General features: G+C 38.9%; 1 protein-coding gene across 4 annotated transcripts in view; it reads left to right on the top strand.

Annotated features, from left to right (window-relative positions):
- The window catches only part of FRMPD2 (FERM and PDZ domain containing 2), a 60,484-nt gene extending 57,892 nt beyond the window's left edge, over nucleotides 1–2,592 (top strand). For all 4 annotated transcript variants that reach the window (XM_085555067.1, XM_085555062.1, XM_085555063.1 and 1 more), the window contains one exon: nucleotides 542–2,592. In XM_085555067.1, the coding sequence (XP_085411193.1) occupies nucleotides 542–613 (72 nt within the window). In that variant the 3' untranslated portion in view covers nucleotides 614–2,592. The remainder of the gene's footprint in view (nucleotides 1–541) is intronic.
- Nucleotides 2,593–22,705: the final 20,113 nt, after the last annotated feature.

The raw sequence follows: 22,705 nt of genomic DNA, 5'->3' as shown, positions 1-22,705 counted from the left end.
CTCCTCTTCTCCTTTTGGAAGAAATAATAAGGGGAATCACCAACAAAACAGGTGAGACTCTACCCTGCAAAAGCACAGCCTATAGTTGAATCCTTGTAATTGTTGAGCTATCATTGCCCTTTCTACTGCTGAGCTAAACATACTCCCAGGGAGACAAAATGACTGTAACTCAACTTAGAGCAAACAGGAGGTAGGATGAAGAACAAGACTAGATTAGGGTAAGTTCTTATAGGCAAGAGTTTAAGCACATGCGCCATACCTTAGATAGAGCAGATGATTAAAATGAAGCAAGTAGATAAGCTCCATTGATTTCAGTAAGACTTAAGCTCACGCTTAATAAAAAGAGTTCCTGAACTTTTATTAGTGAAGGAATAATAAGATCGAGGATACTCATAAATATATATTTATAAATGAGATCTATTAATGTGTTACAAAGTTGCTGGTGTTACAAACATCACTACCAGCCAGTTTATACTTATTTATCTAGATTTTTTTTGGTCAAATGTATTTGCATGTTTCACACTGGTGTCTTTGTGTGCAGGATCAGTATTTATTCTGTTATGAATTTGTGCTGCAAGTCCTTCAGAACCTTCAAGCAATGGATTCCTATTGACTGCAATGTGACTCTTCTCTGTAATGATCTTCCTGGGACTCCAGGGACCATTCAGCTATTGCTTTAAAGAAGTGTCAAGTGATACATTACATGCTCTAATAGATTACTCTGATCCCTAAAATGTTTTAAAACCTTTCTTAACATGCCCTGGGTAAGTCATTCAAATCTCAGCTCATAGTTTGGAGAAGAAACAAGCCAGAACTGCAGCACTGATGTTAAATTGTAATGGACAACTTGTGTGTTCTGTGTGATAACTTATTATCTGCTAGGAAAATGGTTTTGGACTGTTACAAGGAGGTAGCAGCCTTCAGAATTAGCTGTCCACAGGGCAATTAAAAATATTTAAGACTCTGCTGGTGTTGGTGGAAGATTTGTTTTCTCCTATATACGGCATTCTTGGCTTCTGGGCTGCAAATCAGTATTTGTATAGTGGATATGCTTTTGTGTGGAAGGATTCAATTTGTTTGCCTTTTGTTGCTTTAACAGTGTAGAACCATTTCTAGTCATTATTCCAGCACAGGAATTCATACCACTGTCACTAGACATCTTAAAGCAAGAGAGAAGCAGAAACATAGGATGCCTTTAAACCTTAGCTATTTACTTTAAGAGCAAGAAGAGAATTCTAATTATTGGATGGCATATTCTTATTTTCTAGCATTATGAGCAGCTGTAGATATAGAGTCAGAATCTTCCATTCAGCATCCACAATAAAAAGTATGCAAAATTAAATCAGACTGTGTGTGTAAAGTGGCACACATACACATTTCATCTTTCACTGATGCTTTCTATTGATCTTTCACTACGCTGAATTATCGTGTCATTCTTAACTAGAATCTGAACCCATCTTTGGGAAGTCCCATTGGTTTCAGTAAGAGCTGAACCAGATCTTTAAAAAATAGTAAATAATTCTCTGTACAGTTCACTTCTATTGTAAAAAGTGTGTTTGTTAGAGTGAGTTTGGATTTGAGCAAAAACATACTGTTCAGGTTTGTAAGATTGTAGCTATTTCTTCAGTAATAATTCTGTTTCAGTTATTTAGTATGTATATAGATATAGATATAGATAGTGGCATATATCAAAGTGGTGTTACTAAGTACGTATTGGGAAAGTAACTTCAAAACATAGGAAATGATAACAGCATTTATTTAACTGAGCTGTACATATTTTTAAAACTCCCTTGATTTCAGAAAACATTAAGAGGTGTCTGAATATAAAATCGCAGTAGAAATAAGATGAGAAAATAGCTGTTTATTTTCATTATGAAAGAGGGGTTTATGACTCAGGAAGAATGAGGAATTAAATACAAATTAAAAGCATGACTTTTAGAAAAAGTCACTGTTACACAATTATAATTAAGGCCCAGGGCTATTTTTTGCTTTCTGCCCTCAGATAGTCTGCTGGAAGTCAGTAGAAGATATAAATAGGATTTATGACATGAACCAGATGTTAATTTCAAACATACTGACACAGATCCAGCTTTAAATCAGTGGAATATACATGGACCTATATTGGTATAGTTATAAACAGAATTCTATGTTTTGTCTTAAATTAATTGAATTTGAGCCTTCTAGGCTCCATACATTATGAACTTGCTTTCCTTATGTTGCATATAAAGGACTATTTGCACAATTTTGTCAAGTAACATCAGCCAAATTTTCACGCATAACATCATTACCTCCATTTGTTATTTGGCCTTTAACTTTGATTTTAATTACTGTACATGTAATTCTATGCAAGATAACACTGCACATAAATGCACAATTCACTTCTGTACCACAGCAACTTTAAAAACTTCTCAGTAAAAATATTTCTATACTTTTTGCAAGGGTATTTTTTTCTGTGGTTTAGAACAAAGATTCTGGGTTTTGAAGACAATCTCTGTGGCACTATTTGTTCCTCCTCGTTTGTGTATCATCTGTGCAGATGTTTGTCAGAAGCATTTCCTGTTTTACAGGGATATTAAAAGATTTCTGAAAACACTGAGTTGCATTTCATTTCATTATTTTTTTTTTCCCTAAATGAAAAAGCTACTTTAATATTAACCACTGACCAGAAGGAACCCGTGGGAATAATAGCATTTTGTTAATGAGGGTGTATATGTAAACTTCCTGTAAAGGCAGATTATCTCTTGATGGCCCCTTTTGTAGGTTCCCCTAGAGCAGACACTACTGACCTGTCCTGTTTCCAGCTGAGTCAGAGTTGATTTTTCCTTCATAGTGTCTGGTGTGATGCTATGTTTTGTCTTCAGGAGGAAAAAAAATGTAGATAAAACACTAATGTTTGAGTTGTTGCTGAGTAGCACTATACAGAGCAAAGTGCATTTCAGCTTCTCAGCTTCTTGTTCTATCCTGCCACTGTGGGGGGCTGAGGTGGCACAAGGAGTTGGGAGAGGACAGAACCAGAACAGTTAACATAAATTGACCAAAGGGATATCCCAAACCATCTGACTCCATGCAAAAAACATGCAAAATGGTGGGGACTTGGCTGGGAAGACAGCCACTGGTGGAGACTAGCTGGACATTGGTAGGTGAGTGGTGAGCAATTGCTTGTACATCACCTGTTTTGTTTTCATATATATGACTATCATTACTATTATCTTTTTATTTATCTTCCTTTTTTGTCTTAGTTCTATCTTAATTGCTGGGTTCTACTTCCTTTTTTTTTTTTTTCTTTTTCTTTTTCTTCCCCTCCTCCCAACCCCCCCTCTTCCCAATGGGAGGGGGGAATGAGTGAATGACTGTGTGATGTTTAGCTACCCATTGGGTTAAATGAAAACTTGACATCTGAGACATTTGGCCGTATGCTATGTTCTGATAATATAAGAATATAACGATTCAGTGCTCTTAAACACACACTATGGTTATGTTTCCCAACATAACACACTTACTTACCCAGGGCCCCATCCAGCCTGGTCTTGAATGCCTCGAGGGATGGGGCATTCACAGCTCCTGCTATGGGGCAGCCTGTTTGCCTTTGAGCCTTAACGCCCTTGTTTATCCTTACTCATCCTTGCAGTGTATCCTCACAGACGTTAACAGGGAAAGTTTAGAAAACTTTGTCTTTTTTCCTTAAGATGCCTTTGACAACTACACTCCAGTTAAGGTTAGGTGTAAAGAACGGCTTTGAAATGAAGTTACTGCAGATAAACAGGCATATGAAAAGTGTATTTCTGAAGGAGGATGAATATTTAAGTTTTTTAATAGGTTTCTAACGGCAGCAGTGTTTGAGTATCACTCATGGTGCTACAGAGGTGTTCATGTATTGCCAGCTGAACTCGCAATGCACCTACAGTTGCAGCTTGTAGCTCTCAGATATATGTGCTTACAAGTATGGGAAAGAACAGAATATTCAGTGTACGCAAACCGAAGTACAAATTTGTAGTCAGCCTCGGTAAACAATCTAGTGAACAGCCTCAGCATTTTTTCTGCATTTAAAAATGCTGATTAACAGTGCAAAGCAATGAAATGATGACTTTAATGATCAGCTGCATTTGTCAAGAAGAAATAAAGTGTATCATACTTCCATCTCCTTTTAATTCAGTAATCCATATTTCTTCTAAATAAGAAACAAGAGAGTTGCTTTATGCCTAATAATTCCCCGGAAGGTTTTTTGATGTTCAGCTGTGATTTACAACCCAGCTTCATATACCTTCAGGCGAATGTTATGCTGGCTATGATTCAGTTTTGTAGGTTTGCTGTCATCTAAATCTATAACACTGCTGCATATATAAATGCCTTTCTGTAACTGTAGCTATAAATTGCTGCATACATGTTAACATTTGGAATCTAGGAGCAACCAAAACAGTAAGGTGTAGCAAGGGTAGCAATAACTATATGAACTCTGGTTTGTAAAAACAATTAAAGTTGCCATGCTGTACCATGAACAGTTAAGACTGAAGAAGAGGCAGAAATTCACTTCAGGTACCCTTGCAACAGAGAGAGCAAGGGTACCTTCAGTAAAAAGCTGCAATTGACTGGTCCAGGATTACCCTAAATCACAGTGGCTGCAGCCACCAACTTCTAAACCATTTTCCCCATACTAAGCACAAATGACTCCCATTTCTTCATTCTTTACTCAGGCAAAATTCTCAGGGGGACTGAGACTCAATGATACACATTCATATGTAACAAGAGATAATTCATTCCTTAAGATCACAAAATAGAATTGTACTTCTCTAGCCCACTGATGTGACATAATTTTACACAGAAATTTATATGAATGGAGTTTAAACACGTCATAAAAACAGCTTTTCTTTAACTATCTTTAGGATTGGACTTTATGGCTTTAATGAACAACAAAATCTTCTGTGATGGCAAAAATACAAAGAACTCAAATGCCACCAGTATTGCAAAACAAGAGCTAGGAAATACTGCCACCTATGGGCAAATCACTAGTGCGACTACGTTAATTGCCATCAGTCCCATGTAGCCTAAGCAGAGCTACCCCACCAGCTCACTCTGAGTCACATATAGGTTTCCTCAAAAGGGGCTGGGCAAGTCTGCTTTCCCTCCTGCCCGACCAGGCAAGTGCTGCACGCCCCTGACAGCTATACTAGATAGTATATATATAGTGCTGCAGGTCCTGTAGATCCTAAAATAGTGACAATGAAATAGTCTCAAGGAAGGGAAGGTGTCTCATGTCTAGAACTCTGATAGGATTGGTGATCTAGACCAGAGCCTAAGTTATGAATAAACCTACTCTTGACTTAAAAGAAGGGGTGCTTTTGGAATGAGGTACTTCTTTCACTGAAAATTATGAGTAGTGGGAGGTACTATTGCAGTTTTACAAGAACCGATTTTACTAAATATTCAGAGCAGCTGAATCTAGTTGAGATGGAATAGAATTATTGTATGATAATCCCTGTTTCATTTATTAAACATGTTTATCAATATGTAAAAATTATTTTATTAAACATGTTGTTTAATGTTGTTGAGGAAGTATATGGCTGCTCAGAATTCACTCCCCTTTCTTCACACATGTATGCCAGAGGGACAGGGGACTTTTAGAGATCCTGCTCTGAGTTTTACAGCTATTTAGCTCGCTCATTAAACCATTCTAAAACAAAACTCAAAAGCCACCCCCGAGAGCAGCACACCCCCGACCAGGCAGTGACACAATGGGGGCTATACAGTAGCTGTACAGCACCCAGCTCATTACAAAACCTAGCAATTAATGTAAGTTGCCTATGTTCCCTCCCCTCCTTGCACCTGCTCTTAGGGATGACAATTCCTTCTCCTCATTCCTGTTCAGCTCAGTTGGAAAGGGGCCCTTGTGATTGTAGGCTTTCCTTTCCCTTCAGAATGCTGTAAAAGAGTTCTTAACTACTCCTCTCATAACTCCCTTTATGGCTGAAGTAGATTTAGCCCAGGCAAAACACCAGCTGCAGTACCTCTTGGTCAATTCAGTGCACCTAGCAATAGTTTCCAGGGCAGAAAAGACATGCTGTGAGCTTGTTTAATGCCAGCATCCTTGGATGCATGACAAGGACACTACTGGAAATAATGAAAACTGGGGAAAAGTAGCTATAGCAACATTAGCAGTCGCAAAGCAAATCCTCACCATGAGTGCATGGAAACTACTGTTACTGTCCATACAAAAGTGCTGATAAAGCAGGAACTTGAACTACAGCATGCCACAACAGCATTACACATGAAAGCATAACAATAGCAGACAGAAACTTAGATCTCTTGGAAATGTCAGGTTAAATAGCAAATCCAAAATGGTTGATTATTTGCAAGGAAATCCCAAATTTCACTCAGTTGGCTCCTGATTTTACTGCAAATTTAGCACCAAGTCATCAAAGGAGCCATCTATTGATAACACTGTCACAGCAGTAAAGGAGACAGACAGAGCTTAGAAGCAAGAATGGAACATTTGTCTGTCAGTGAGCAGTCCTGTTCCCATCCCACTTATTTTCTCCACTGAAACTGGGCAGAACTTGTCATTGTGTACTCAACAGAAAAACAACCAGTGCTTTCCGACTTTTGTTGGAATTCTAAGCTAAAATAATTGAATGACTCTTGAGGAATTTGAACTTTCAGGAGATAAAAGAGAAATAAAAAGCTTTTTTATTTAACTTGGAATAACACTACACAAACTCTTTCAGAACTCCTGAGTTTCTCTTTTCACTGTATTTATAATTAACTGTAAGTCAAGTTCCTTAATAATACCATGCTTTGTTTCCCTTGCCTACTGTTTTGCCATCTTAGAGGACACACAAGCCATGCATAATGCTTGCAGTGTCAAGGAAGTACTCAGGGAAAAGCTTATACACAGCAAAAAATATTCTTCATATTTGCTTTCTTCAGTAACTGTATATTCCCCCTCCATTACTGTATGTGAGTTACAGTATATGTAGCATACATCTGTCTCAGTTACTAGAAAATTTGTGGTGCTTCATTACAGGAAACTGGTATTTGATTTGACCGAGTAATTTCCATTATGCGTCCATGTCTCCTGGAAAGAGTAGGACTTTGCTAATGTATAATTTCAACAAGTAGGGACAACATAGTTGTTTCACAGCTAGAAATTCCATTAGTATCTCCTAACTTGAACCATTTAGCAGAGACTGAGCATCACGCCTTTCACTTGACAGCAGTTTTAGATCAAAAGAACTAAAATTCTTCCTGTAGTCAAAAAAAATCAGACAAAGCCTGGGTTGCCAGCAGCAGTGAGATGACCACACCTCTCAGCTCAATACAAATAACTTTGCTCCTTCAGAGCAACACTGCAGTGGGCAACAACAACTCTTTCCAGAGCAGCCCATGCCAACTCCTGCTGAGATTTTCAATCTCAGGGAGACTTCACCATCTACTCCTCATCTCATCAACATTCACTTAGATCCCTAGCTGAGCGTGGGTGGCTGCTGGGTTATGTTCTCATGCCAGACTTTGTCAGTAGCTCAAAAGGCCAGGTTAAATTACTCAAAGACGCCTCATGCTTACTTTCATAATACTGGTTTGAACTCTATCAAAGTATCTGGTAGAACTCAATTATCTCCTTTAAGTATTGAGAAGAACACAGAATAAGCCTGAAGCACCATCAGGAAACAAATACATTAAAACAATCAATTGAACAAAACTTTCCACCTTTCCCTTTTGTCAACAGGTTTCTTGTCTTAGTTGTTTAGTTAACAGAGTAACACATTAACACACCTGCCACCATTATCCCATTGATATTTCTGATAACAGTGTGAATTCTAATTAGTTGTAAAGTCCTTGAGGGATCCAAAGCCCAGCTGTGCAATCTCCATGTAATTGAGACTGCACTGATCAAAGGCCTGTTAGCCCAGCTGAAGACATCATTACAGCCTTGGACAGGAAGGAAAAACTTTTGACAAGGCTGGTGTTCTATGCAGCTTCTGTCCAAGTTGTCTCAAAATCATTAAAAATAGGGTCCTTAGGCAAATCACTGTGTCATAACTGTGCCATGTACACCTTAGTATCAGTAAAATTCCTGTTTCCTACTTTACTGTTGGTTGGAGAAGTTAAACAATAGACTTAGCCAATGCTAAACTGTAAACACTACATTTTGTTACATTAAAAGCTTAAAGGCAGTCCAAGTAGCATTAAGCTCATGCTGTGTGCTTACTGTGCTTGTGTAAATACCCATTAACTAGACCAGCTCCCAGGAAGGGCCCTGTCTATGTGTAGTTGTGTGTTTGTGTAAATGTGAGGCTAGAACTATCAGAGTACTAGGGGGAAGAATGCTGACAATGACCTATCAGATGGGAAAACCACCCTGTGAGGATGCACATGATGGGCCCATTGGAGTGAATTAGGTCACCTAGTGCTGTCACAAACAATAGGGCCATAGCTCATACAGTGAATGGCGAGCAGCCTCCCATACGAATGTCTTCAGACAATTGGCTCTGCTAATAAGGTTACCAGCAGTGATACTACATGTCACAGTGTCACTGCAGAGATGAGCTTGAATGGGAGGGGAGGCAGAGATCTGAGCTGAAAGCAGGCAACCTGAAGCCTTGGAGTGAGGCTTTCCCCCGCATAGCTAAGTGGAGATCTGCTTCAGACTCGACAGATTTCACTCTGAAAAGCTGCGTTGTCCTGAAGACTAACTCCCATTTACCCAAGTATAGAATGGCAAATAGATTCAAGCACTGGTCTGTGATGCATCAGACTTACCAGTGACTTTAAGGTCTCAGCTCAGGATTCTTCCAGAAGTCTTGAATTTCAGGAACTCCTGTGTATTCAAATGCTGGATTCTCAGTAGTGGCTGGAACTGTAGCATAGCCTTCATGGCCACTTCCAGAAACTCTGACTGCCATCTTAGCCATTTCCTCCTTCTACATCCATTATTTACCATTATAATGTCCTAAAAAGGGGTGGGGAAGAGAAGATATTGACTGATAACATTTCAGACTCTTTTCCCTTCATCAAAAATCTCACAAAACACTTGGCAAATGTAGGAAATCCTTTGACTATTGGTCTTTTAGGGCATATACCATTCCAACACCTAAAAGTTACTGGAAGAAAATTTTATCTTTGTTTGTTAATATGGGAAGACTGACACACATACACCTGCATACAGACCCAGTAAGATAATTAAAACAGAATTAGTCTGAATTTGACATTAATTTCACTATTCTTACAATCACTTCCTTCAGGAATTTCAAGCATTTGGATATTTAAACTATACAGTGTTCCATTACAGCATCATTACAGCATTTTGTTTTTTATTTTGTACTCTTCAGATTCTGCATATAAAATTAATAGAAATTCATCATGGCTTTGGTTTACTTGTTTCTTGTGGAAATCTTTTAAAAATTGATTTAGAAATTACCAGAAACTGAGGGGAACTGTATATTTATTTTGAAAAGCCCTTTTTTGTTATTGCCTAAATTTTTCTGCTAGAAAATGAATTTTTCATTTAAACCTCTTGAAAATGCCTGGCATTGATTTTTTGTTTTCATTGCAAAAATGTAAACCCAAATCTCCTTTAGTTTATATTTCGCTATTTTTTTCATAGCTCTAGTCCGGTGAGAATTCTTGTCTTGCAGAACTCACACGGCAGAGCGCATAAGGTTTGTGATTCTTCCAATTCCCACCAGATGTCACCAGGCCATCAAGGATCGCTGGAGCTCGGACAGCAAAAGCTTCCTGCTTAAGTGCCAATTCCAAGCGGTGTTTTTTCTCTGTAAATGACGGCAGAGCAAAACGGCTAACATAAGGAGCTTAGGACAGAGCCCTTATTTATGTCAGTGGTTGAAGCACTGCTGAATTGATATTCAGCCAAAACTGCAATGATCTCACTGCTGCTGGGTAGTTTGATCCAAATGAACTCAGTCTCTCTGCTCTTCCTACTGGGTAAAGCTACCACCACGTTCTCTCTCTTCTCTACCTGAAATACCTGTCAGAACGGGCAGGAGTATAGTAACATACACAAGAAGGAAGTTTGTGCCACTGTGTGGTTCACTTCTGAGTTTTACCAAGTGCTGAGCACTGTGATTTCTTGCACAGCAGAAATGCCTGAGGGCTCACTACTCAAATATGTGTGCTCCCAAGAATGAGCCAGCTTGCCAAGAGGCTCTCCTCAATGCATCCGAGTTGGCAGAATAGCACTCTGAAGACTGCCATCAGAGGAAATGTTCAGTCTCCAATAGATTAGATGCGCAGACTAAATAGGATGAATAGAAGTTGACAAATATCCAAGATGTATGTTTGAGAATGAAGAGGCTGTACTGGAAATGAATGGATTTTAATGAGAGAAGAAAATTCACCATGAATTGCAGACATCTATTGTCCTGAAAAGGCATTGTTCCCCACGGCCTCAGAACAAACACAAAAGGCACACATTCCATGAAGTATTGTTGGGACTGGCTTGACAATGGCAGCTTAGGCCTGTATAGTACCTTTAATGGAGGGCCTCAAATCATTTCTCTCCAGAGAGGCTGGTAGCATTATTCCTGGCTTTTCACAGACACTGAAATACACTCTGAGACAAAAGGACTTAGCCTTGTGGTGAACAACTCCCAGAGCTGGGAAGTGAATCCCGGTCAGTATAAATGAACCTCTGGTCTAGTGCCTTGTTTCTGTAATGCTGCTCCTTGGGAAGCAAAGTTGCTCATTCTATTGCACCAGTGCTCCCAAATGACATTGTAATGAAGAGCTCCATTTTGATTAGCATAGCAAATCCTGTTTGTCCACAGTAACTGGGAACAATGTGCATATTGCTCCATGCAGCATGCACATCAACGAAGGGGACACAGCAGAATCTTCTCACTATTTGGTGCCCAGGCAAGCTGACACCAGCCATGGGGTGATTCAGATAGAATGTTAGACTCATTTGTGAGCTCTGATACTCATCAGGTCATCCCGGTCTTGCCTCCTGTCTTCTTTAGTTGCTAGTATTACATTTGCCTCCTGGCCTACCAACGCCAATATTCAATCTACAGACAGAATCTCCTCACTATTAAAGTGCTAGTTGTCACTAAGGGTTATGGGTATATGTTGAAAATAGGTCATAACTGCACATTGAACACACATAAATCATTCATGGCTCCATGAATAATATCTCTGATTACAGTTGTGTCAGTTTTGCTTTGCAAGGAGTAGTGATAAAATGTGGTCCCAGCCTGGGGTTTCTATACCATTTTTCCTCCATCACAAACATGATTTTTACAGTTATCACAAACTCCAGTCTTATTCATGAAGTCTTGTTTACTTCAGCTGGATCAGTGACAGTATCAGAGAATTTCCAGTGCACTGTCTCTGACAGGATAACTTTTTCTGCCATAAACATATTGCTTTGACACAGGTACACAGAAATCACCAACCTTGAAAAGGCCAAATAGACACTCTAACCTCTCTCCTTCCAGTACAGAATCAAATCTTCCTTCTCTCCCACCCATCATCACTTTTTGTCATGCCTGTCCATGCCAAACCCTACATATACACATGAATACAAAGTGACCGTGTGAATTGCTACCTTGGAAACATAAACCTCTGCCACTTACAGAATACTGCTGCTCTCCTCTGCAGACATGATCACAGCTGACACACTCAATTTGCTCACTCGCCAGCCAGTCTCGATCAGTTTGTGATACAGACCATGCTGCTGAATCTCCACTGCTTGCAGTATTTAAATTAGCTTGATTTAGTAATCCAGATTTTTTAATTTTGCAGCTACTTAATTGCAATCAGATCCATGACTGTGATGTTGATGTGAACTTGATGGGCCCTCTGAACATTTTGCCTGCTGTTTTGTCACTAGTGGGAAATTCCCCATTTTGGGGGCTACTTGCCTTATCTCTGGAAGGAATTCAAGCCATAAAGCAGAAGAAAGGAAGCAGAAATCTGATCCACTGGACACTAACTTTTAATCTAAAAGTATTTTACTTCCAAGTGTTTTCTTGATACAATTATCAGCTCTTGACTGTTGCATTTCTCATTTGTTAATCACAGCTGGTCTTCTTTTTTTTTTTTTTTTTTTTTTTAACCCAATTAAAAAGTAGATGAAGGAAAAAGAATTTAAAAAGAAACAACGAATTTCAAAATGTATCTGAAAAGCCAAAACCTCTTTGGTTTCCCAAAATCTAGACAAAGCTGCAGAATCCCCCAGGAAGAATTTTTGTTACCAAGTAGTTCAATAAGCAATTTGAGTCATGGATTACTTTAATTCTTCTCTAAAAAAAGATTCCTTAGAGGACAACTAACCTTGAATGGTTCTGCCACAGTGAATAGTAACTGAGAGAAATCTATTTCACATATCACTGCTATGTCATGCTCCCAGAAATAGGTGAACCTATCATGACTTGGGTTTAGTAAGTTTGGTCCTGCTGTCAAGGGACAATCCTGATACTTGCCCTACAACAGTGGGAGCTTACCAAACAGAGTGTTTACATGAGCATATAGTGATAGGACAAGGGGAAATGGTTTTAAACTAAAAGAGGAGAGATTTAGATTAGATAGAAGGATGAAATTTTTACTCAGAAGATGGTGAGACATTGGAACAGGTTGCCCAGAGAAGTTGTGGATGCTCCATCCCTGCAAGCATTCAAGGCCAGAGTGGATGTGGCCCTGGGCAGCCCACAGCAGGGGGGTTGGAACTAGATGATCTTTAAAGTCCCCTCCAAACTAAGCCATTCCATGATTCTATGTTCTTTGTCCGGATTTTAGCTCTACTGCCTCTTCCAGCACAAAAGAGAGCATTCTGAACACTCGTAATCCCTCAGTTGGACAGCTTATCTGAAAGAGAATCGCTCCAACTGGGACTTCTAGTAAACTTAAAATAGATGCACTGTTCTGGAAGTGAGAAAGGCAATGCTGAGAAATCCAGCCTAAGCACATCTAGCTGTCTCCATGTCCCTGAAAGGTCTAGGGCTATGGGATAGGGAGAAGTTACTAGTTTCAAACTATCCTTATTAACTAGACATTTCATTTAAATTGTACTTAGCACCTGCCTCCAATTACCTGTCTTCAAGGCCCATGCGTGACAGAAGCTGGAGCTCTGATTAAATCCATGCTTCATACTAGTGAGCCATTAAGCCAAATCAAGGCTCACAGCTCCTTTGAAGGAGATCATTTGTCTTCATTAGAAATGGCCATCCTTGATTGCCCTGACAGGAGCATCTCCCTGCAAGATAATAAAGCCTGTTATTGTCAAGAGGTAAAATAATGTATCGCAGCTCCCTGGAGAGTGATTTGTATTTATTAATGTTCTCACAAATTACTGTACCTTGATTAACATGTGACTGTGACAGGCAGCAGGGGTGTGCTGTTCATCATGGCCATTCATGCAGGCTACTATCTCTCAAATGATGAGATAGTAGCAGAATGTCAGGGAGCTGCCTCCTGCCTTTTAATGATGTCTTAGATCGGTGAGGGCATGATGGACAGAGACTTAGCCAGGTTGTGAAAACCTGACTAATCACATCTCTGAGTGAATCTGAATCTTCAGTCCAGATACAGAAGACTAGAAAAAACAAATCACCTTCTTTGCTAGTAATATAACACTCCATATTCTCATCCATTAGTAGTGGGGAAGTAGAGGAAAAGTAAATGGACTTGATTAGAATCACTTGGGAAGCAAGGAAAAAGGCCAGATGCAGAATTCATGTCTATTGAATGTGCCATTTGGCACAATTAATACTATAGAAATACCACAGTACTTTTGCGATAATCATAATCAAACTAGAATTAGTGTAAACTGTTCTACAGTTCTATCATAAGCAAACCATCTCCAGAGACCTTGTGAATGGATGACAGGCAGAACATAGAAGATTCAGAAGATTAATAGCTGCAGTACCTAGTACACAGGGGGACTGCTTAGCTGATCATGGGATTTCAGCTCTAGCTCTCTTCCATCTAGCTCCTTGTAATCCAGAGGTTCTAGTTTAAGATAGAATCCACTTCTGCTTGAAATAAGTTTCAGTATCCTGCCCTTAAGATAATTTATAGAATGCCACTATACCATTTTACTTTCTGAGGCAACACAGTGTCAGAAATTCACATCTCTGTGCCCCAGATCTGCTTTCATTCTGGGATAGGTTGGTCTGTTTAGCAACAGAGATTAGTACATCAGTTTAAGAACTAATAGTTAAGCAAAAGGAATCTGTGATAGTTTTAAAACTTTCCATTTCAGCTTGAGTGGGTGATTAGTCTTGTTTTCCTCAGTAATTCTGCACTGGGAACATAATAGAGTACTTTTATCTTTTGCCTCACAATGTGCAAGAACATTTTCCTCAGGTTCCACACACACTGTTTTTTAAAACTGACTGACTATGGCCTAATAAACAATGGAAATCTTCTAAACTGGGGAGGAGTGGATGAAAGAGGGTCAAAGGCTTCAGTGATGAAGATGATGGTGAAAAATGGGAAAGAAGTAGGTGGGCACTCAATCTTGATATTTCTGAGCATTCCTGAAGGGACATAAGTATATATTTATGAGCCCTTGTAAAAAAAGAGTGTGTATGCCCATGTACTGCATATACATGTCTTAACTGTTCAAATGCAGAACACGGAGTCTAAGAGGGCGTGCTTGCTTCTCAGGTTGCCCAGTATGTACAGTGAAGAATAAAGGAATTCTGCTTTCTAATATCACATTGGAGTTAGACTTTTCTTCCCAGATTTCAGATGAAAATTTGTACTATCAAACTTCCGCTATTTCAGCAGAATTCAAACAGGGAGGTTTGATCCTGTTCACTCCCAGTGAAGGAAGCTGAAGGAAGGCAAAAAATAGGAATAAACTCAAAAGTGATATTCCACTGACAGTTTAGGACGTAGCTCCTAAATTGTAGCTCCTGTTCTTTATTCTGTATTTCTAAATCAGAGTTCTCTAGGATAACACTGCCAGCTTTCCCTAGGACCAGAAGAAGATTGAGCTACTGATACAGCAGTAGAGACTTACAAAAGTCATAACAAAATTTATAATCTGACTGTTCCAAAACAAAGATGAGAATCATCTATACCAACAAGGTTCATAGCCAGTCATGGAGGCACTAGAAGACATGGCTTGCAGGGCCAATTAATGTAACTGTGTCCACGAGGTGAGAAGAGGCCATTATCATTCAACTGAGCACAGTCAGTAACATTCCACAGCGTGTGAGAATTCTGGTTGTGCAAAGTTGTACAGTCTTACTGTAGTACTTACACTGCTGTGGGACAAGACCTTCTAGTGGACCCATCACATGCCTAAGATATTTTGGGAGTCTGCAATAGAAGAAAGCACTTGGCTGCCAAAACAGTTCAGCTAGTCTGTGTCATCACTATCTCTAAAGCTGAGAGTGTAAGACTACTTCTCTCTCAATAAAGAGATAGATAAACTGCTCTTTCAGACTTAAGCTCCAATACATTCTACGTTCTGCATCTCTGATTTTGGCACATCTTCACTCTTCTTTAAGTACACACCTAGACAGTCATTTATTTAGAACTGATTTACAAGTGACATTTGCCTCATGAAGAAGTAGTGACCTTCAGATTCTTCAAATGTCTATTTAAAACTCCCTTCCATGAAGATCTCTACAAAATGTTTAGACAGTGAAACAGCTGTTATAAGTGCCTTACTGTCAATTCACAAATAGTCTGAGTTTGCTACAGCCACCTCTTCAGAGCATGACTCTAACTCATTAAACCTAGCTGCTCAAAAGTTTTTATTTTTGGTGATTAATCTGCCTTTCACACAGCCCACAAAAACAGCCAATATTCTCTAACTACTGTTTATCACACAGATCCTGACTGTTTCACTCTCATCTTATATATCTTTCCATGTGGTTCACGTAGCTATTGGTTTGCAACTGCTATACAGATGTCATATCAAACTACATGCAGAATTTCCAGCGGAAGTTTCATTGCAATCTGCTAACTTCAACAAAGTAAGGAACGCCTGAGAACTAGTTGAGGGAAAGTCTTTTGCATAAGGGCAATTTTTAGATTAATGAGTTTTCACTCATTAATTTCACTCATTAATTGGTATTCATTCACCTAATGCAGCATATACATGCATTTGGTTGAACAGATACATGAAATAGTTTAAATATGAGGTCTCATAAATTTATATTATTTTCTATTTATTCTATTAATTTTCTATTTATTTCTATTAATCTATTTATTATAGAATTTTTCTATAATTGTCTCTCCTTGCCAGTTTTTGAAATACAAATTAAGTACCACCTAGTAATACGGATCACTATTACAAAACTCATTCTTCTAAATACTAGCAGTAGAAGCATTATGGGAAGGAATATCTGAACACACATGCTCAGAAGTATACAGACTGAGTATTCATACAGTATTTTATACCATCATCTGAGTTCTTTGACAAAAGAAAGTCAGACAAGTGACAGGTTGGCAAGAAGTCTGACTCAATCTCATGTAGACTGTCAGTGCCTAAGAAAGAACAGGCCTTCTGCTCTCACATGCTCCCTGGATTCTTCAGAATTTCTCTTGAGTAAAGTTTTTTATCTTTTTTGATGTGTGGCCGAGAACGTCAGAACACCATTTATCAGAAGCTGGGTGATCTGGCAGAGGCCAGAGGTTCACATGGCTTCATTTGCACCTGTATCAGTAAAAATGGGGTAGCGCTGCATATCTTCTCCACAGAATTCTGGATTTTTCTCCTCTGACTTTGAAATCTTTAATTAGACCATTACACCAACCCTCTGTCATTTCCTTTCAGTCCAAGAATCCTTTGGTATCCTGTCCTATTATCTAGAAGACAAATGTGAATAAGGGTCTTGATGATTAGAGTAATAGAGCAAAAAACAGATGTGAAAGGCTGCAAACTGTATATGTTATGAATAGTATTACAATAACATTTTTAGACCCTTAATAAGGGCACTTTTTCAGCATAAAGGAAGATGGATGGAGGGATTTTGCTGCTGTATTCAGAATCCCAAAGAATGCTCTTAAGCTAACTAATGCCCTTACATATTTGTAACTCTTATCTTCATACTCCACTAAACTTGCACTGATTTCCAGATGTTTTCAGAAATACCATTCTGACTCATATTTGAGGAGGTGGCTTAGGTGACTCAGCGTGCCCCTCCCTGTTGATAACAGTGAGGCTATCAGTTAATATACTAATTGATGGTGCAGATTTTCTGTATAAGGGCTTAAATTTCTCCATTCCTTATTCTTCCAGACAGACAAGTCTTCAGAGTTAAATATAGTAAACCTCTTCTCCCAGAACTTCAAGCAATATATTTCAGTGTTGCTATATTCCATTAACACCTTAGAGAAGTCAAGGAAGTCGCCGTCCTTAGCACTGTTGAGATCAAAAAGCAAAACAAAAAGCCAGTCCAGCCATTTGTACCATTTTTGCGATTTTATGTATCTTGAGAAACCATCATTCCTGGGGATTTCCCACATTTTGTACAGTCATTGGTTGCTCTGATTAGTGTCTGGTCAAAGGTTTTGGTATATAGGAGCCAGGGTTTTCTTTATATTACTAAACTGCTGATTAAGTTTTGGCTGTTTCATGCCTAGTCTGCTGAATCTATATACACCTTATGCATCCAAAACATAATCGTAAAGAAGTCTCCTTTTATTCTAGTGAGAAGGGAATTTACAGATCTCAGTGTAGGAGGCCTTTCTTATCTATAGTATTCAAAATTTTGACTTTAGCCTACCTCCAATTTGTTTGAAAAGACATGCAGGAATCAACAGACATTAACCAGCCAGCCCCATTTCACAGGTTTGATCAGTTTGTAAATGAACTTCAAGACAGCTAATCATTCTCCAAGTGGGAAGCTCAGCTTCACCTGTGATAAATACCTATATCTTGTGATAAGGTTTATTTCCATCTGTGCTGAGACTTCCTAACAGCACACATGTGGCAACTTGTGCACCACTGCATAATGAAATGGATTGGAGAAATTAAAAAGTTTTTCACTCCTTCTATATACAAAGTGGGCACAGAGCCAGACTTGGGATAAGGTGCCAAGTTTCCAGAATTTTGTCATGATTTACATCTACTAAAACAGAAAATGTGCACTCATATATACATATATGTGTGAATATATATAAAACATGCTCTGCACTTTCTTACTTTAATTGAAAATGGCCAGATTCGGGATGGTTAATTCCTATCTAAACCTATTTTTTAAGAAGGAGGAGGGAGGAAGTCTCTTCATTTGCTTCCACAGACTTGTATTACACAGAAGTGGGTCAGTAGCACCAAATCAATAGCACCAACAGCTTCCAAATCCCACAAATCAGCCATGGCATTATACATATTGTCTACAACTTCATGGGATTCATCTGATAAAATTACAGCTGATAAAATTAATAAAGACAAACACTGCAGCATGATTAAGAGCAGATGTAGAATGAATTTCAACCAGACTCACTTTTGCCTTTTCAGATGGATACACAGCCACAGCCTACATTCATTTCTTCTCCAAAGTGTCTAGGCACATCTATGCAATAGGGTTACATTAACTGTCAGCTTGGGCCCAAGCATACTTGACATTAAGGAGACAAGTTAGTTACTACATTCAGCCCAGACAGCATCACACTTGTGTTCCCCCAGGGGAATGGCACAGGCATGCAGCCCAGTTTCTACATACTATGTGCACTAGCTCTTGGTAGTACCTGAAACTCCAGAAGAAAAGGAGTGTCTAATCTTGTGAAAGAGTGAGAGGGAGAAAGCATGTCAGGAAGAGTACAAAGAAGTTGATAGGTTATGCAGGCAGAAAATTAGAACGGCAAAAGCCTAGCTTAAATTCAACCTGGGCACTGTAGTAAAAGAGAACAATTTTTTCTTACAAATATATTAATAATATGAAGAGGGCTAAGGAGAATCTTCACCCTTCACTGGATGCAGCAGGGAGCACAAGAGGAGGCTCAGGGGAAACCTTATTGCTCTCTACAACTGCCTGAAAGGTGGTTGTGGTGAGGTGGGGGTATGTCTTTCCTCTCAGCTACAGAATGAGAGGGAATGGACTCAAGTTTTGCCAGCGGAGGTTGGGTATTAGCAAAAAGTTGTCTGAAAAAGTGGTCAGGCACTGGAATGGGCTGTCTGCAGAGGTCGTTGAGTCATCATTCCTTGAGGGGTTCAAGAAATTAGTAGATATGGTACTACGGTACTAAGAAATATGGTTTAGAGGGGAATACTGGTGGTAGGCAGATAGCTGGACTAGATGACCTTAGAGGTCTTTTCCAATCTTAATAATTCTATGGTTCTCTGATAGGGTAGTTAGGCTAGGAAGCTTCCATACTTAGTCTCATGTTAGTCAAGCATTCCAGGAGGATACTATGTAACCTTGGAGATGTCTACACCATAAAATGCAGCTAATACCATTAAAGCTGGTGCTTCTTGATGACTCAGTGTAACATGTTACATCAACATCCTTTCGAGTTGAACTGGGCTTTGGATGTGATGGCTGTCACTCAGTAAGACAGTTTAACCAAGCACCATTTCTACGTGGCCTTATTATTTTCAGTCAATGAATCTAGCTCATATGTTGTTAGCTTAGGGTATCTGTAGCACAGTACTGCATGAGATAATTATGCATCCGACACCTCTGAGTTCTGCATCTTCAGTGCAAGAAATTTCTTTGTCTAATTGGGATGTTAGATGTTAATACATAATGAACTTAATCTAGATTTACATGCTGTAACAAAATTCAGAACTTGTATATACAGGTATTGCAGTGCTGGAAAGCAGTTACCCTGAAAATGGGACCACTATTTACTACACCTCTCTACTTAAAAATAGTGCATCACACTGAACATTTTGTACCCACTGTCAGTACAGTGATTCCCTCAGATTAAGAAGAACAAACATTTCCCACAATTTCTGGCTGGTGATATCTCTTGAAGTACTGCAATATAATGAAAGTTCAAAATTATATGACAAAACACAAAGAAGTGAATGTTGAACAATGAAAGCCATGCTTATAAACTGAAACAGTCACTGACTTTCAGCAGCACGGGGAAATCTTGTAGCTGCAAAGCATATGCAGAAACAAACAAACCCCACTTTTTGTAAATCTATAATTTTAATTATAACACACCAACTAAATCCATGATATTGTTGGAAACAGACTGAAAATGTTTCATGGCCACTTTTGTATACCCAGTAATCTTTGCTATGAAGAAAAAGAGAAAAGAAAAAAAAAAAGGGGGGGGTGGGTGGGTAGGGGGGGTAGGGGGGGAAAGAGGAATGCTTCTAAGTAGGCTGAGAATATAAGGAGGAGGGAGAGTGGATGGGTGGGTCTTCCCCACATGTCAGCATTAACAAACCAGCAGTATTGTTCAGGGCAGATCTTATTAATTACTGTTTAGTAGGTGGCAGATGATAGCACCCACAAGTGCAATTGTCATTGTGTCACCAAGCATCTCATTTCATACACTTGCCTAAGCGGTGGTCTTTATATTTTAAAAAAAAAAAAAAAAAGAAAGAAAAAAAGATGCACAAGAAATAAGCAGATATCTGTGATGACCTACAAGGACTGTCAAGAGAATCTGGATTCTACAGCCTATGATTTTCCCTACTGTGTTTCTTGAACTAAAAGATCTTGCATTAGGGACAATCTACTTCACCATTAGATAGGCATGATAAGCTTTCATTTAAATAAACCTGTACTGCTAATATAGCAAATATTACTCCACAATACTGGAATCTAGAGGTTGAATCTAAAGCAAATGATAACTTTGAATGTTACAGTTAATGTTACTGTGCCCCCCGAAAGCAGATAGAAAGAGAAGTCATGTCAGCCTATACCGATGGGGAAAAAAGCTGAGGAAGAGTTCATACAAAGGAAAAGATTAGTCTCACATTTACTGGCCAAGTCAGGGTCAGCCTGGGTTATCTGCAGCAAACATGTCTGTAAGACGTGCTCAGAGAAGCGTTAGGCTTTTCCAGCCTGCTAACTCATAAACATAATTCTGGTCATTAATATTGATTTTTTCACATGTCTATGCCAGGCTTCTTTGCTTGACCCTTCTGTCTTCCACACAGCAAATACTTTCTGCCACTGATGCTTTCTGATACAAGTCCAGGATCAAGTCAGAATGCAGTACTGATTCAAGACAGTGTGCCCCACAGGAATGAAATCTAAATGGTCCTCATGAGCAAACTTCAGAATGATCTTGTTCAGCATGCAAGAAGAAATATTAATTTCTAATATTGCTATTATTTCTCTGGTAATTGTGGTCTTTTTAGTTTTGGGAACAAGACTAATACAAAGTACTAATAGAGTCTGCTGCTTGGGTTCTGTGATAGTAGGCCTTCTGTAGATAAAGTCACATGAGTCATATGATCTGGACTCAAGAAGAAGTTTTTGTATTCTTGATCAAAATCTGGTTACTTAGACATTCGCCCATTACTTGCAGACCAGATGGGATGAGGAAGGAATTTTCATTGGCTGAAAGCTCATGCCCTGGGAACTATTTGTTGTATTCACCTCTTTATTGCTAAGTTGTTCTTCCAGTTCTCAGCATGTTTTTTCTGCTGTGTTCCAGGAACAACAAGAATGATCTCCCATTTCATACTCAACACATGAAAGTTTCCATGCTTGTAACCTAACCCCATAAAACTTCAGAAAAGTCAAACTGGTGGCCAATGATTTCATTGATATTTACACAGTGCTGCTTTGGTTCTGGTAAGCGGCTTCTTTACAACAAATTTCTTGCTGACTGATCATGAAGAACAACATCACATTCAAGCTTGTTCTTTGTCATAAGATCTGCACATGCTGCTACTGATGCCTGCTTTTACTCCTCCAACACTTTGCCACATCCAGAACCCCGTGTTGCAGTAACAGGACTGTGGGGCTGACTTTTTTTTTCAGGCAATAGTGTTTCATGCAACACAATTAATGTCTCATAAGAGAGTAAAAGATGAGAGAACAATGTGCCAGTACCAGCTGCCTCATTACAACACACACTGTGAATATAATTCGATTTACATCCTCCTTGGCTTCTTGCTTCACTTGTAATTCGGTAAGAACGACTGTAAACTTCCAACTAGACTTGACTTCTCTTTCAGGTCCCTTTTGTTCTCACATCAATTTCTTTTACTTCAGAGGCATAAGCAACCCCTTTAATATTCTGGATGGGAGTAACACAACTCCCCTGCTGTGGCTGTCTAGATACATCTCCAAACAGCTCTATAGCTCCTCAGTATTTATTAATTTGTTCCATACCTATGTCCATCTGAACTTGAGCATTATGCTGAGATCAGCCACCTATAATGGTTTAACAATACAGTGATTTCACAAGCCTTCGTACAAAAGAAGGGCTGATATATTTTAAAATATTAGTTCTTTCTCTTCCTTTGTATTGAAAAGTGTTTTTGGAAATCTGCACATAGGAAAAGAAGTAGAAAACAAGCAAGCTGTCCAAGTGGATGGACTGGAAATAATTTTGGTTTGTAAGCACAAGGAGACATTTAACCCATCTTTGGGTGATATTAAGCCAAGTGAAATACGCTGAAAAACAAAGGAGAGAGATTGGACTTTTATACAGACAGTGCATACCTTGAAATGAACATGACCAATAAAATCTATACAGATCTCAGATCCCACAATGAAACAGTGAGGAAGAAATTTCATGCACTTTTTTTGGAGGGAGAATTACTACTTATCACAGAAACATATAACAAAATAGTGCAAAGATGTTTTAAGCAGGATCA

Source organism: Coturnix japonica, chromosome 8 (assembly GCF_054131305.1).
Source record: "Coturnix japonica strain WE chromosome 8, WE-NBRP24, whole genome shotgun sequence".
Classification (NCBI taxonomy): domain Eukaryota; kingdom Metazoa; phylum Chordata; class Aves; order Galliformes; family Phasianidae; genus Coturnix; species Coturnix japonica.
The sequence above is the reverse complement of the archived record's forward strand: the minus strand, read 5'-3'. Positions and strand labels throughout refer to the sequence as shown.